At 42.1% G+C, this 15,257-nt stretch overlaps 1 protein-coding gene across 1 annotated transcript in view; it reads left to right on the top strand.

Annotated features, from left to right (window-relative positions):
* Window positions 1–15,257, top strand: part of LYST (lysosomal trafficking regulator) — a 77,667-nt gene that overhangs the window by 20,324 nt on the left and 42,086 nt on the right. Inside the window, exons 5-13 of the mRNA XM_008149782.3 lie at window positions 1,062–2,088; window positions 3,947–4,108; window positions 4,602–4,758; window positions 6,331–6,557; window positions 7,059–7,125; window positions 8,257–8,366; window positions 9,940–10,366; window positions 11,630–11,774; window positions 13,805–13,978. Of these exons, the coding sequence (XP_008148004.2) occupies window positions 1,062–2,088; window positions 3,947–4,108; window positions 4,602–4,758; window positions 6,331–6,557; window positions 7,059–7,125; window positions 8,257–8,366; window positions 9,940–10,366; window positions 11,630–11,774; window positions 13,805–13,978 (2,496 nt within the window). The remainder of the gene's footprint in view (window positions 1–1,061; window positions 2,089–3,946; window positions 4,109–4,601; window positions 4,759–6,330; window positions 6,558–7,058; window positions 7,126–8,256; window positions 8,367–9,939; window positions 10,367–11,629; window positions 11,775–13,804; window positions 13,979–15,257) is intronic.

The following is a 15,257-nucleotide window of genomic DNA, read 5'->3' as shown; positions in this document are numbered from 1 at the left end:
ATATGAAAGTTTGTAACTCATTGGCATATTGGCAGACAACCTGGGTCTTTGCTGCGCTGATTTATATTAAAGTTATTGCCAGGGTTCCAGTGATGCAGACCCTGAATCTCACCTGAGACAGCTGAGCACCTGCAGATCTGTAGCTGGGTTCTTCCTTAGTGAGCCACAGGCAGATGGACAAAGAGACACACAGATGGCTGCCTGTTTCAGAGCGTCCAGCTGCGTGTGCTGGTGCTTGGGCATCTAGAACTTCTATAGAATCTGCTATTTGGAGCAAAATATTCTTCCCTAAATTGCTTCATTCAACTTGGGACACATGTAATTCATTCTTTCTAAATGCTGAAGCCGTATCTTCCTATATAATTAAAGGCTAATATGCAAATTGTCCCCTAGACCGGGAGTTCGACCAGGGGGCGGGGCTGGCCGGCCTCTCGGGGCCCAGTGCACGGATTTGTGCACAGGTTTGTGCACGGGTGGGGTTCCTCGGCCTGGCCTGCAGGGATGGGGCCAAAACCTGCTCTCCGACATCCCCCGAAGGGTCCCAGATTGTGAGAGGGTGCAGGCCAGACTGAGGGACCCTATTGGTGTATGATCGGGGACAGGGAGGGACCGCACGAGGGCTCCAGGGCATGTCTGGCCCGTCTGGCTCAGTCCCCATCTGCCAGACCCCAGCAGCAAGCTAACCTACGGGTTGGCGTGTCTGCCCCCTGGTGGTCAGTGCGCGTCACAGTGACTGGTCGAACGAACGGTCGGACACTTAGCATATTAGGCTTTTATTATATAGGATATATATTTGGTGTTTGAAGAGGAATATGAAAATCATTAGAAAGTAACTTGAGATCCTGGTCACATCTAAGAACTTAAGCCACATGGTTGATTAATCAAATTAGGTAGTGTTTGTTTAGTGTATGCCTCATGCAGCAATAACAATTATAGTATATGTACCCAAAATATTTAATATTAAAACCAGTTTAAGTTTCATTAAATTAAATAATATATGTACCTATTTATAAATGATCTGTCTATCTGTAAAACCTCTTGTATGTTTTCTTCTCTCACAGGGTAATAAGAGATTTGTTTTTAAGTTGTAATGGAGTAAGTCAAATAATTGAATTAAATTACTTAGATGGCATTCGACGTCATTCCCTAAAAGCATTTGAAACTCTGATAATCAGCCTTGGGGAGCAACAGAAAGACCCTTCGATTCCAGGGGCGGATGGGCTAGATGAGGAACCGAAGGAGTCGGCATCCTTCCACGCCGGTACCTCTGTCCACAACCAGCAGGCGCTTTCCGACTCTCCTCAGAGCCTCAGCAAGTTCTACGCCAGCCTCAGAGAAGCGCACCCGAAGAGACGCAAGTCCGCCCCCCACGACGCCCACATCCACACGATAAACCTCTTCCTCTGCGTGGCGTTCCTGTGTGTCAGTAGAGAGGCCGACTCCGACGGGGAGCCCGCCAACGATTCGGAGGACACTTCCGGCTACGACAGCACGGCCAGCGAGCCCCTGCGCCAGGAGCTGCCCTGCCTGCCTCTGGAGAGCCTGGTCTTGCCGTCCCCCGGGCGCATGCACCAGGCGGCCGACATCTGGTCCATGTGTCGCTGGATCTACATGCGGAGCCCAGCGTTCCAGAAGCAGCTCTGCAGGCTGGGCGGGGTCCGGGTGTGCCATCGGTTGATATTCATGATCATCCAGAGGCTGTTCCCGGGTCCCGGCGAGGAGCAGGGGAAGTTGGGTGCTGCGGCTGTGCAGGGGGACCAAGAGCCAGTGAGAGCTGCCCACGCTGAGGTCGCTGCGGAGGAGGACTTGGGGTCTTCGACTGGGAGAAGCGCCCCCACCCCATCTGGCCCGGGCGGTCCAGCGGGGAGTGCTGACAGGGTAGGTGCATCGGGGTCACGGCATGCTGCTCCCACAAACGGGAACCCGATTCCCGCGGCTGGAGCTGCTCCTGAGGAAGCAGAGGGGCCTGCAAGTCGAGCAAGTGAGACCGCACTTCAGAGCATCCGGCTGCTGGAAGCCCTGCTGGCCATCTGCCTCCACGGCACGCGAGCCGGTCAGCACCGGGCAGAAGTGGAGCCACCCGGCCAGGTAAAGACTTGCTGTCACGCGATGTGTACTTTTCAAAGTTCCAAGTTTTGAGACGCGCCTTAGTGCTCAGCACCCCAGTGCCAGGTGCCCGGGAGGACACAGAGCACAGGACCAGTCCTTGCCCTCAGGAAGCTCATAGTTTAAGCTTTGTCACGTGCAAAACCCACACGCGACACAGTTTCCAGCTAAAAGGCACTAGGTAGGCAGTAATGGGAGCTGAGTGATAATGATGTGTTTCAGAGTTCTTTTTTATTTATTTAATATATATATATATATTTTTATTGATTTCAGAGAGGAAGGGAGAGGGAGAGACAGAAACATCAATGAGGAGAGACTCATGGATTTGCTGCCTCCTGCATGCACCACGCTGGGGATGGAGCCTGTAACCGGGGCATGTGCACTGACCAGGAATCGAACCGTGACCTCCTGGTTCATAGGTCGACGCTCAACCACTGAGCCATGCCAGCCGGGCTGTTTCAGAGTTCTTGCGTGGCCTTGTGTGATGCTCTCGGTGGGACAAGCCCTGTGGGCGTCCAGGCTCCCGAGCTTTCCCTCGGTGAGGCGGGGGCTGGACATTTATTCCGAACCTTCTTTGCCTGGGTTCTTCCCTCACGTATTCTGCTTTCCTCCTGCCAGTACTTCACAACACAAAAGGAACCCCAGCTTCAGGCCCTGCTCCTAAGGAACCTCCGAACATGGCAGGTCCCTTCTTCCCTGACTCGCCACCCTCACTGTTCCATCACCCACTCTCCTGCTGCCTCCATGTTGCTCCTGTCCAGGCGTCCCGATGCTCCCTTGTTGCTACCAGTTACAACCCACGCCCCTTAGTGTGGCTACAAAGCCCCTCACAGTCTCGCTTCCTCTTCCTTGTTGAGCCTCACTCCCTGCCATCCTTCACCAGGGGCCACCAGCCTCGCCGCGCTGACCTCTACTAAGACGCCATTCTTTGTCATTGCTCTGTCCTTCTGTGCATGCTCCTCGATTGGCACATCTCCTCCTCTGTCCATGTGCCTGCTGCTCCTATGGGTTCTCCATCTTTCGTCCCATACAACCCTCCTCTGGGCATCTTCCCAGGCCTCCAGGCACCTGCTCTCTCTGTTCTCAGAGGACTTTGTTTATAGCTCTGGTGTGGTCGCCGTCATAGCTTGTCTGCCTGTGTCTGGGCCTCACGTGGGATTGAAAACTCCTTAAGGTAGATGTCATCTTTATGGCTGCATTGCCGAATATCGGGACGTGGACAGGCAGCCAGTTCCCTTCAAGGACAGGAGTGAAAGCGGAGAGAAAAGGATGAGCGAATAAGTGCTTCTCAGAGTCTCAAGGAATTTATAAAATCTAGAGATGGTTAATCAACCTGAAGTTTCCACTTTTCATTTTGTGATATAATTAATTTACGATACATTGAAATTCAAAACCAAATAAGGTAAGTAAAGCATTTAATAAATAAAACTGTTATTAACCCTTTGCACTCGCTTGCTTTTATCTCGATTCCTTTATTCCAATGCTAACTGTGTCGAGTCACACTCGACATCCGAGTGCAAAAGGTTAATTGTAACAGTCGGTGTTTTTGTAAGGGTATTTATATAGTCATTTTACTTTCATATCAACTGCAGATAAATGGACTGGCTATCTATAATAATAAAAGCATAATATGCTAATTAGACCGGAAAGCCTAACAACCTTCCTAGCGTCCTTCTGGATGACCTTCCAGACAAAGCCAGGGCTGCGAGGGCTGAGCCCCTTGTACGAATTTCGTGCCTCGGGCCTCTAGTTTATTAATATTAACTTATCATCTGTCACTGTTGCATTTTTTTCTTGAAGCATTTTATTAATATTCTTAGTCTCTTTTGTTTTACCTTAGAACTTGTCTGTGGAAAATATACTGTTTGAAATGAGGGACCATCTTTCCCGGTCAAAGGTGATTGAGACGGAATTGGCGAAGCCTTTATTCGATGCCCTGCTCCGAGTTGCACTGGGGAATCACGCGGCAGATTTTGAGCACAGTGATGCTGTGACTGAGAAGGTACGAGTAGCATGCAGTCGTGCTGTTGGGGTGACAGCAGAAGCAAAGAGTGTGGGATGGGGCTTCATGGGTGAACGTGGTTAGAACATATAGCCCAGAGTTGGTGAGTTCCATGAACAGACGTGTAAAAATAGAATACATTTTACTAGCATTAAGTTGTAAGGAGTATAATTTCACCTCATTGTGGTTTTTAGTCATTTCCATTATATAACTAGAATGTACTTTGTTAGGCTTAGTTTTCAGTAAAACTGAAATGACCCCAGCTTAATATGCTAGAGAGACCTCCCACCCATGATTGAGGTTAATCAAGTTGTCTGAGAAATTGTGCTGCATGAATTTAATAACTTACAGTGGTAAATATCAATTCATAGGATTTTTTTCTTAAAGGAAATACTGAAACTGTTCTTAAAATGATAGTTGCATGATAAATATTAGATTCCTAAAGATGAGCAGATGTTACACTTTTTGCCTTTTAATCGCACCAATCTTGCAGAGTCCTCAGTCTGAAGAAGAATTGTCATCCCAACCTGGAGAGTTTTCAGAAGAAGCGGAGGATACTGCATGTTGTGGTTTTAAACTTTTAGTTGAAGAAGAAGGTTATGAAGCAGATAGTGAGAGCAATTCTGAGGATAGTGAAGCCCAGGATGATGGTAAAATATCAGGAAGTACTTGTAATTCGATTTGCAAGTCAGATTATTAATTAGCAAAATGGTTTATAATAATGTTACTTTACAATCTGTGTTGCCGTACAATTTAAGAAGCGCATTGCATCATCATTTCATTGGGTCTTCACCATGAATTCTGGCACTTGTTTGTGTCTGCGATTGGAAACCCCGAGGTCGATTTTGTTAGCACAGACACTGACCTGAGAATACAGGGGAGAGCAAGTCCCTGCTTTTACTATATCCCAGAGAAAAAGACAGTAAGTGGCGGGTGCAAACAGCATGAAGAAGGACCTGATGGGCCACAGCAGGTGGTTTTGGTTGTTTTTACCAAACAGAGTGAAAAGAACTAAGAAACAGCCACAGATTGAAAGGATATGTGTGTGTATACGTAGAGTAGTAGGAAAAATAGGTTAATAGATAAATAAATAACAATACTCTTTCGCATTCTCATGACTATAAACCTACTTTTTGCCAACTCCTGTGTACGCATATACATATAGCTAACTTGATTTATTAAACTATTTTTGCTTTTTTTCCAGTTTTATTGAGATATGATTGACATATATCACTATATAAGTTTAGATATGCCACTTGATGGTTTGATTTACATATATTGTGAAATGATTACCACATAGGTTTGGTCAACATCCATCTACTATAGACACAATAACAAGAAAAAAATTTCTCTTTGTGTTGAGAACTCTTAAGATCTCTCTTCACAACTTTCCTGTATGTCACACAGCAGGTTAACCATCGTCACCGTGTCGCACATTACGTCCCTAGTGCTTATTGATCTTGTAACTGGAAGTTTGTACCTTTTGACCATCTTCCTCCAGTTCCCCCTCCCCAACCCCCAAACAGGTGCTTTTGAAAAACATTGGTGTAATGGTGTTGGTTTTATCAGAGTACAGTCATGACTTTATAATGACAGATTGCTTCCTTTTTGTAAGTTTGCTAACTAGATGTTAACTTAAGGAATTCTGACCTAGCTAGAAATTTATAAAATTCTTATCTGTGTGGATACTGTTCAAGAGCACAGCAGTCTCTTTTAAGAGCATGTAAGTTAAATTTCCCAGAATGTAATATTTAGTGAGACACTATCTGTGTGTTTCTCACTTAGAAGAAGAAAAAGTACAGAATTTCTCCAACCCACAGCCAAGCCTACCATTTTCAGAGATATAGTCAGGCAAAGAAATAACTGCCCTGTGATTCAGGTGTTTGGGGGCCAGAAAGTTTGGGGTAGTATTTTTTTTTCCAATAGGTCAGAGGAATGTGTTAAATCTGTATCACATGTCTATGAAACTTGCTGTTGATAATTTTTGTAGTTCTGTTGAAGATCAAAATTACTTTGAAGGCTACTCATTTATCTTCAAAGTATCCGTAAGACTTGATTACTCAGGATATTTGCCATAATAAAAAGGCACGTTGTAGGAAAAGGTTTTGTGAACATCTTATAAAGAGCACTTTCGCCACTACAACTTTCGAATGATGAATGAGATTTGAAATACCTAGTCAGTGTTTAGGGAATGAAAATAACCTTTTCCTTTCCCCTTCCAGGGGTAGACGTAAAGCCTGAAGCAGAAGGTTTCATTGCATTAAGCAGTCCAAATGACTTACTTGAAAACCTCACTCAGGGAGAGATAATATATCCTGAGATTTGCATGCTGGAATTAAGTTTGCTTTCTACTAGTAAAGCCAAACTTGATGTGCTTGCCCACGTATTTGAGAGTTTTTTGAAAATCATCAGGCAGAAAGAAAAGAATATTTTTCTACTCATTCAACAGGTAAAAGATGTGTTTCGTTAAATGAGACCAATATTTATCCCACTCATGCCCCCAAATACTCATTTCCTTATTTATAACCCAACTTGTCTGAAAATTATCTGAGATGATTACTTATCCTTTATGATACCTTGCTCATGTTTTTTAGCTACAAGTGGTATTCTAAAAATCTTCTAATTCCATAGTTCTCTAAAGTAGCATAAGAAATTAATGATGTCGTTGGCTAACTAATAATGCCTCCTTTTATATTTCTGAAAATGGGTAATATTTTTTAAATTGTATTTAATTTTAATGTTTGGTCATTGTTTTGAAAAATTAGAAAACAAAAGCAGTATGAAAAATAAAAATTGTGTATAATCCTACACATAGCCTTCTTTTTAGTCATTTTAGATACTTATATATGTATATACAGCAGACATTCAAATAATTTATTACATTACAATTGCTTCATGCTTTAATGAGGTAAGAAATTTAATTTATTATGTTTTGTTTTTTAATCTTCAGGGAACTGTGAAAAATCTTTTAGGAGGGTTCTTGAGTATTTTAACACAGGCTGATTCTGATTTTCAAGGTGCGTTGAAATGTTAAGTTTTAAACAATCGTTTTGAAACTATTTTGTTGTGATGTGAGATAAAGGGTTGATAACAAGGGCTTCCATTGGCAGAGTGCCCTATGGTTTCAGAAGTGGTTTATATGCATCATCTCTCTTGTTCCTCGGACCCGCCCCGCCCAGTAGGCATGGCCCAGTGTCAGTGCTTCTGCTGAATGGGCTTCCCCAGGGCTCTGTCCTCAGGCCTCTCCGCAGGGCTATTTTATCAGTCTCAAACCGAGATGGTATTTAATTCGTAGGACTTTCTTGGGGTGAGGGGTAGGGGGTGAGGATCACCTGAGATAATGCCTGTAAATATACTTTGAACACTGTAATGTGTGCTGCAAATATTAGCTAGTAAAAGTTCTATGAATTTGTGTATAACAGACCATCATTTACGCTAAACCCCATAATGGAATAAAACAAATGTTCAAAGTAATTGTTTGTGATAATTAAGTGTGTTTATAATCTTCAGTATCTCTACTTTTAGTTATGTTATCTAATTTTATATTTAGAAAGCAAAAATTATAATTTAAACATTTTCAAGATGAGAAGACTACTTTATGGTCACCACTTAACAAATACTATATTAATTTATGCTTTTAAAAATCTAATTAATTTTAAACCTTACCAGTTGGGGTGACATTGGTTAATAAAATGGTATGGGTTTCAGAAGTACAGTTCTGTAATACATCAGCTGCATATTGTATTGTGTGTTCCTTCCGTCACCATTTATCCCCCTTTACACTCTTTTACCTCCTCCTACCCTCCTTTCTCCCTGGTAATCACCATACTGTGTTCTCTGTCTTTTATGTGTGTTTTTTGCTTAATCCCATCACCTTTTTATGCTTCTTTAAATAATACCTTTACTTGACTTGGAGCTAACCAATCATTAAAGAAAGTGATTTTCTTGTGTTTTTTTGTCAGTTGATTAGTTAGTTTGTATTTAATCATATTTTATTTCTTTAGCAAATTTTTGGATTATTAGGTTGTTTATAATCCGTTTAAAATGTGACAATAGTATTTTATCTTTTTCAGTGAAATTGTTTATTCGTTTCTTTAATTAGCTGTGCACTTGGCTTTAACTTTTCCCTTTGTCTGTCTTTAACTCAGCTTGCCAGAGAGGACTGGTGGATTTGTTGGTATCTTTGATGAGCTCAAGAACATGTTCGGAAGAGCTAACCCTTCTTTTGAGAATATTTCTGGAGAAATCTCCTTGTACAGTAAATATGCCATAATTTCATTTTTGTCACTGATATTTAATAGAATATTTTAAAACGTATGAAAATCACTAAACCTTCTCTTTTGTTGTGGTAATTATATAGTCAGCTCTGTGTTATTGTGAAGTTTCCAATTATTTTATTGCTAGAGGCCAGGTGCACGAAATTCATGCACTGAGGGGGGGTCCCTTAGCCCGGCTTGCGCCCTCTTGCAGTCTGGAAGCCCTCGGGGGATGTCCAACTGATGGCTTAGGACTGCTCCCTATGGGGAGCGGGCCTAAACCATCAGTCGGACATCCTTAGTGCTGCTGCAGAGGCAGGAGAGGCTCCCACCACCACCGCGCTGAGTGGTGCTCCCCTTGTAGAAGTGCACTGACCACCAGGGGGCAGCACCTGTGTTGAGCGTCTGCCCCCTGGTGGTCAGTGCGCATCATTGCAACTGGTCGTTCCGCCATTTGGTTGATTTGCATATTAGCCTTTTATTATATAGGAGGATTTGCACATATCTTAACCATTTCTCTTCTGTTTTGGCTAATCAGATATTTTGGGTCATAGTCCATTTACCACAACCCACCCAGTCTTTTTTTGTGCTTAAGAAATGCTAAATAATTTTAATTACCAAACATAAATTAATTATGAGTAATTATAACCATTTTGAGACTAATCTTGTTTTTAGAAAAGTATTATACACTCTTCTGTTGTCTTCTATCACTTCTCCTTTCCATGGGTGACTTTTAGACTATTGTTTGCTGAAAAATGCATTTTTTGTTGATGTTGTTAATCCTTACCTGAGATTATTTTTCCATTGAATTTTAGAGAAAGTAGAAGGGAGGGGGGAGAGACAGAGAAAGAGAGAGAAACATTGATATGAGAGAGACACATCGATTGGCTGCCCCCTGCACCCACTCCAACTGCGACCGGGGATTGAGCCTGCCCTTGACCAGAATCTGGTTCTATCTCACATTTAAAAATATTTAAGAGAAGCAAGTATAGTCTGATTGGGAATAAAGATTTTTTTTTTTTTTGTAGAAATGACCTTGGTATAATTATTATATTTGATTTTTTAAAAAATATATTTTTTATTGGTTTCAGAGAGGAAGGGAGAAGGAGAGAGAGATAGAAACATCATTGATGAGAGAGAATCATTGATTGGCTGCTTCCTGCACGCCCCACACTGGGGATCCAGCTTGCAACTTGGGCATGTGCCCTGATGGGAATCGAACCCAGGACCCTTCAGTCTGCAGACTGATGCTCTATCCCCTGAGCCAAACCAGCTAGGGTTGTATTTAATTTTTAATACTTAAGGCCAACTCATAACAGTTTGTACCATAAAAAGCATTTAAATCTCAAACAAATTAACCACAAGCGATAACACATTTTAAGAATGAAGTCTCATATTTTATCTTAACTATACAAAAAATGAAAATGTAATGACATGGTAGATAGGAGGTGTTTAGACAGGAATGCTGATATGTGTATGGGTATGTTTGTGTGTTCATTTGTAACCTGAATTTCAGGATTATTATGTTCCTGGTAACATTATTGTAACGTTTTATTTGTTTTTCTTTTTCTCTAGGAGATTCTTCTCCTGGGTATTCTGAAAATCGTTGAAAGTGATGTTGCTGTGAGCCCTTTACACTATCTGACCTTCCCCTTACTACACACTCCGAATCTAAGCAATGGTGTTTCATCACCCAAGTGTCCTGGGATTCTCAACAGTAAGGCCATGGGCTTGTTGAGAAGAGCACGCGTGTCCTGGAGCAGGAAGGAGGTGGACGGTGACAGCGTTCCCCAGCAGCTGCTGTCCTCCTGGCACGTGGCCCCCGTGCACCTGCCCCTGCCGGGCCAGAACTGCTGGCCGCACCTCTCGGAGGGGTTCAGCGTCTCACTGTGGTTCAACGTGGAGTGCGTCCAGGAAGCCGAGAGTTGCACAGAAAAACGAAGGAAGATCAGGAAAAGAAGGAAGTCGTTAAGTGTACGAGACAGTAGTTTCGATGGAACAGGTATGGCGACTGTGTTATCTGTTACACTCAGCTTTTTCGGGTGGCGATTTTGTTGGACAGTAAGAATATAACCCTGTTCTAACTTGCTCTTAACATGTTATTTTCCTTAAATGCCTTAGTAATGGCAGGTCCTGACTTACCATAGCCGGAGTTGTCAGGCAGCCTTGAAAACTCCATTTTCTCCTGTACTTTTCTGTGAGTGTGAGTGTGAGTGTGAGTGTGTGTGGGTGTGTGTGTGTGCATGCTCGTGTGGGAGGGTGAGGGCACCCACCACACACACTGCTGCTGCGGAGGTCACCAGCCCCACTTCCTGCCTCTTCCCTGGGTGCCTTTCCAGGATTCGCGGGGTTCCTGATGTTAGCCCCTCCCATTCATAAAAGGATCGTGGCTCAGATTGTAGTAGTTACTGTGGTGGCATCGCAGTTGGTCACATCATTCCTGCAGTTAGTCTGCAGTTGCCATATATTTTATTATTCTTTTTATATTCTTTATTTTTATTGATGACACTACTACAGATATCCCCATTTTCCCCACCTTCATTTGCCTCCACCCAGCCCCTGCCTCCCCCCGCCCCTTTCCTCTGGCCATCACCACACTGTCACACGGTTGTCTGAGTCCTGGGCTATGCAGATATGTTCTCCGGCTCACCTTTCACCTTCTTTCATCCCCCTCCCCTCTGACAGTTGTCAGTCTGTTCCATGTATCCAGGCTGCTGTTTCTGTTTTGTTTGTCAGTTTATTTTGTTCATTAGATTCCACATAGAAGTGAGGTCACATGATATTTGTTTTTCTGTGACTGGCTTACTTCACTTAGCATTAAAAGTTATTAAGTATTTTAAAATACCGTATTTTCCGGCGTATAAGACGACTGGGCGTATAAGACGACCCCCAACTTTTCCAGTTAAAATATAGAGTTTGGGATATAACCGCCCTATAAGATGACACCTGGCGTATAAGACGACCCCCGACTTTTGAGAAGATTTTCCTGGGTTAAAAAGTCATCTTATACGCCGGAAAATATGGTATGTAATAACTGGAAAAAACATTTAGTAACTTTTAATGCACTCATTTACTATTTCACTCCTGGTACTTTTTTGGAGTTAATTAACATCTAAACTTTGGAAATTCTTTTCATTAAACAGGCCATTCTGGGTAAATAATTTACTACAAATAAACAAGCATGCTTTGTATATTTTTAAATTCACTTTTCCACCCAGTTTTTATCAACTGCTTTACTGACCATTCTGACATCTTTCTTTCACAGAGAACGACAGGTCAGAAGGAGCAGAGCACGTACATCCTGGTGAGAGGCTCCTAGAAGGAGGCTGCATTCACATGGTTTCACTGGGATCCAAAGCGCTGATGATCCAGGTGTGGGCTGAGCCCCTCACTGGCACCTTCATCTTTCGGTAACGATTATCCCCAATCCTATGAGTAGGGCATGTGTTTAAATAGTTCATGTAGCCCTGACTGGTTCGGCTCAGTGGTTAGAGCGTCGGCCTGGGGACTCAAGGATCCCAGGTTCGATTCCGGTCAAGGGCATGTACCTTGGTTGCGGGCACATCCCCAGTAGGAGGTATGCAGGAGGCAGCTGATTGATGTTTCTCTCTCATCGATGTTTCTAACTCTCTATTCCTCTCCCTTCCTCTCTGTAAAAAAATCAATAAAATATATTTTAAAAAAGAAGAAGATAGGTTTCTGTGTTAAAAAAAAAATAGTTCATGTAAGAGACAAAAGTGTAAAATCTGCTAATAAAGATCATAGCAAAACAAAAATCTTATTTAAAAAGGAGATACAGTTTAACAGCTTTTAATACCACTTTTGTAACAATATATTCTATCTAAAAATCTATAATTAAACTCTAAAGTAGATTACGTTAATTCTCAGATTTTAGACCAAATCCTTACTTAAGTCCTATCTATGGAAGTATTCTTTCAGATTGCAATGATCCTAGGATGTTGTTAATATCTGACAGTGGTTTTTCCACGCAGACCATATATTTAATAGCCATTATCTAAAAAGCTTAAGATCTCCTTGCTATCTTGTCCCTTCCTACCTCCTTTGTTAGCTAGTTTAGATGTGGGGAAGCACGGGACTTGGTTGGAAAGTCTATAAGGAGGAATCTCTGAAAGGTCGGAGGCCTCTAGGGGAACCTTGCCGAAGGCAACAGACCCTGGCCTTGACTTTTCCAAACAAGTCTGAGCCCCCGGGTATTTTACTGAAATCTTTATGTTAGACTTCAAAACGTCCTTGTTTAAAGGACACTGCAGATGCATGTGTTTTCTCAAGGATGCTTACCCTGCTGATAGTACCTAGAGGTTAATTTTAGTTCGAGCTGTTGCTGCAGTAAAAGCCTAAGGAGGCAGGCACACGGGGCTGTCTGGTTCCTTTAGCCAGGCCGTCCCTTAGCCCTTCTTTCACAGAACGTGTCAGAGTCATCATCCATCCGTAGCTCAGGGTCTGCTGGTCAGTCCTGGCATTTAGATACAAATCTTTTATTTGTATTGAGTGAGTATGAATAGCATGTGGCTCTTTTTACAAAACTTAAAACTAAGTAAACAATGTTATTTAGGGATATATGCTTTGTAAAAGTTATAAAGGTTACTAGATACTGTATATACATATTACATCCTAATTCAGCAATTCCTCAGGTAAGTTAGACCTCCAACATATCCCAGCATTTGGACACTTATGTACAACGTGTATTAATTTATGTATGAACCAAATATTATAATTTCTAAATGGGCAATGACTATAAATAGTAAAGAAAAAAGTTTTTTTTTTCAAATTGAATTCTGAAAATTATTGCCTAAATTATTAACACTAGCAAATGAACCTACTCTATTTTAGTTCATTAATTGAGGTAATCTATAATAATAAAAGCATAATATGCAAATCGACCGAACGGCCGAACAGCAGAACGACTGTCTGGACGACCACCCTGTGACACGCACTGGCCCCAGGCCAGCCAAGGCGGGTGCGATGCCATGGTCGGGAGGCCCTGCCATCGCCCCACAATCGCCCTGCAGAGGGAGGCCCAGGCCACTGGCTGGTGGGGCATTCGATTGCGGGGGCTCCGCGATTGCCCCAAAGAGGGAGGCCCAGGCTACCTGACCGGTGGCGCTGCAGCAGGTGGGCAGGGCCTCCCTCTGCGGGGCGACCGATTGTAGGGCTCCTGGACTGCAAGAGGGCGCAGGCCGGGCTGAAGGACCCCCAACTCCCCGAGTGCATGAATTTCATGCACAAGGCCTCTAGTAATACAATAAAATAAACTAAGCAGATTATGGTATAAAACAAAGACCTACTGACTTTATGTTAGTTTAAAAATAGAACGGGCTTTTAATCTCACTTACATAACTACAATTGTAGTTGTACATGTGCTAAAGACTGAGATCTGAAATTCCATGTTTGCAGCTTGTACCTTTTCTCTCCTCTGCAGCCTGTGTGTGGATTCAAACGATGATGCAAAAGCTATTTTACTAGCTCAGGCGGAATCACTGGAGAATGTTTTCCTCCCAAGCAAATGGCAACATTTAGTGCTCACCTACTCCCAGCAGCCCCAGGGGAAAAAGAGTCTTCATGGGGAAGTCTCCATGTGGGTCTCTGGACAGAGGTAGGAAACATTTTTAGTAAATACTTGTTAACCTCAGTTACAGTTTTAAGGTCAGTCTGTTACAGCTTCTAAAACAACTTATAGAGCACTATAGATCAAATTCCTATGTTAACATAGGAACCTACGTCAGAGTTGGATATTTTCCTATTTATCACTTCCATACAAAAGCAATTTCCCATAGAAATAATTGTTGGAAATTAATATCTGGGTTTAGGGGAGCAATACAGAAATGTGGACATTTAGACATTTATGTGGAATATATATTACATCAAGGCACTATAGTTTTGTCCTTCAAACCCATATATTATAAAATTAGCCCAGAAGGATTATTTTAATTGACCAATAAGGCTTTAATACCTAACTTAAAATCAGGGATTCAGATGAAATTAGAATGACTAGAGAAAAATATAAGCCCACTTATTTCTGCATTACCTGAAGGAACTTTTTTGCCTTTTGATACAAGTTAATGATTTAATCTGTTCACCGGGCAATGAGCAAGTGACCAAGGACAAACATATTATTCTGTTGATTGAAATTGGACACTGTCTTTATCACTTTCAGAACTAACATAGAATGATTTCTACAAATAGTACATTTTAAGAGGCCATTTTAATAATATATGATAGCATTGGAAAACAACGTATTAATATTTTCTATTAATTTATATTTGATTAGCAGCACACAAATCTGATAGGAAAATACGGTGCATAGTAAATAGTATTTGTTTGATTCATCATGCATTGATCATTGTCATACTGCCACTAGGTGTCAGTAGTGTTTCAGGCACAGCCATTTATTTGGTTCCAGAGAGATGCAGTGATGGAAGTTATCTCTAATGTTATGTATTTAAACCTCAATTAAAAAAAGAAGGTAGCTCCCATATTTCCTTTATTCAACAGTATTCCTATAAACAGATACATTCATGTTAAACAGGGAACACAAAGTCTTAGGGAAGGTTTTAAAATAAATGTATACCAAAGTATCATTTCTCATTAAGAACTAACCAGATTAGTTTATTCTAAGTCTTTATCTCAGTCACACACTTGGCATTTAGAAGTGACCTTCATTATCTTTATGTCGAGTCTAAAACATTCCTACGATAGGGGTGGAGCCTGGCACTCTGAGTCTCACCCAGATGATGAAGTCCCCCCAGCATGGGTCTCGATGAGAAGCCTTCTTTTATCTCTTCCTGGAAGGATTCCTACAAAAAACAAGAGATGAATCAAAAGCCCCATGATGACTTAGCATTGAAAAAACACACCAGAAAATGCAAAAAAAA

This window comes from Eptesicus fuscus, chromosome 24, assembly GCF_027574615.1.
Source record: "Eptesicus fuscus isolate TK198812 chromosome 24, DD_ASM_mEF_20220401, whole genome shotgun sequence".
NCBI lineage: Eukaryota > Metazoa > Chordata > Mammalia > Chiroptera > Vespertilionidae > Eptesicus > Eptesicus fuscus.
Note: the sequence above shows the minus strand (reverse complement) of the source record. Positions and strands in the feature narration are given on the sequence as shown.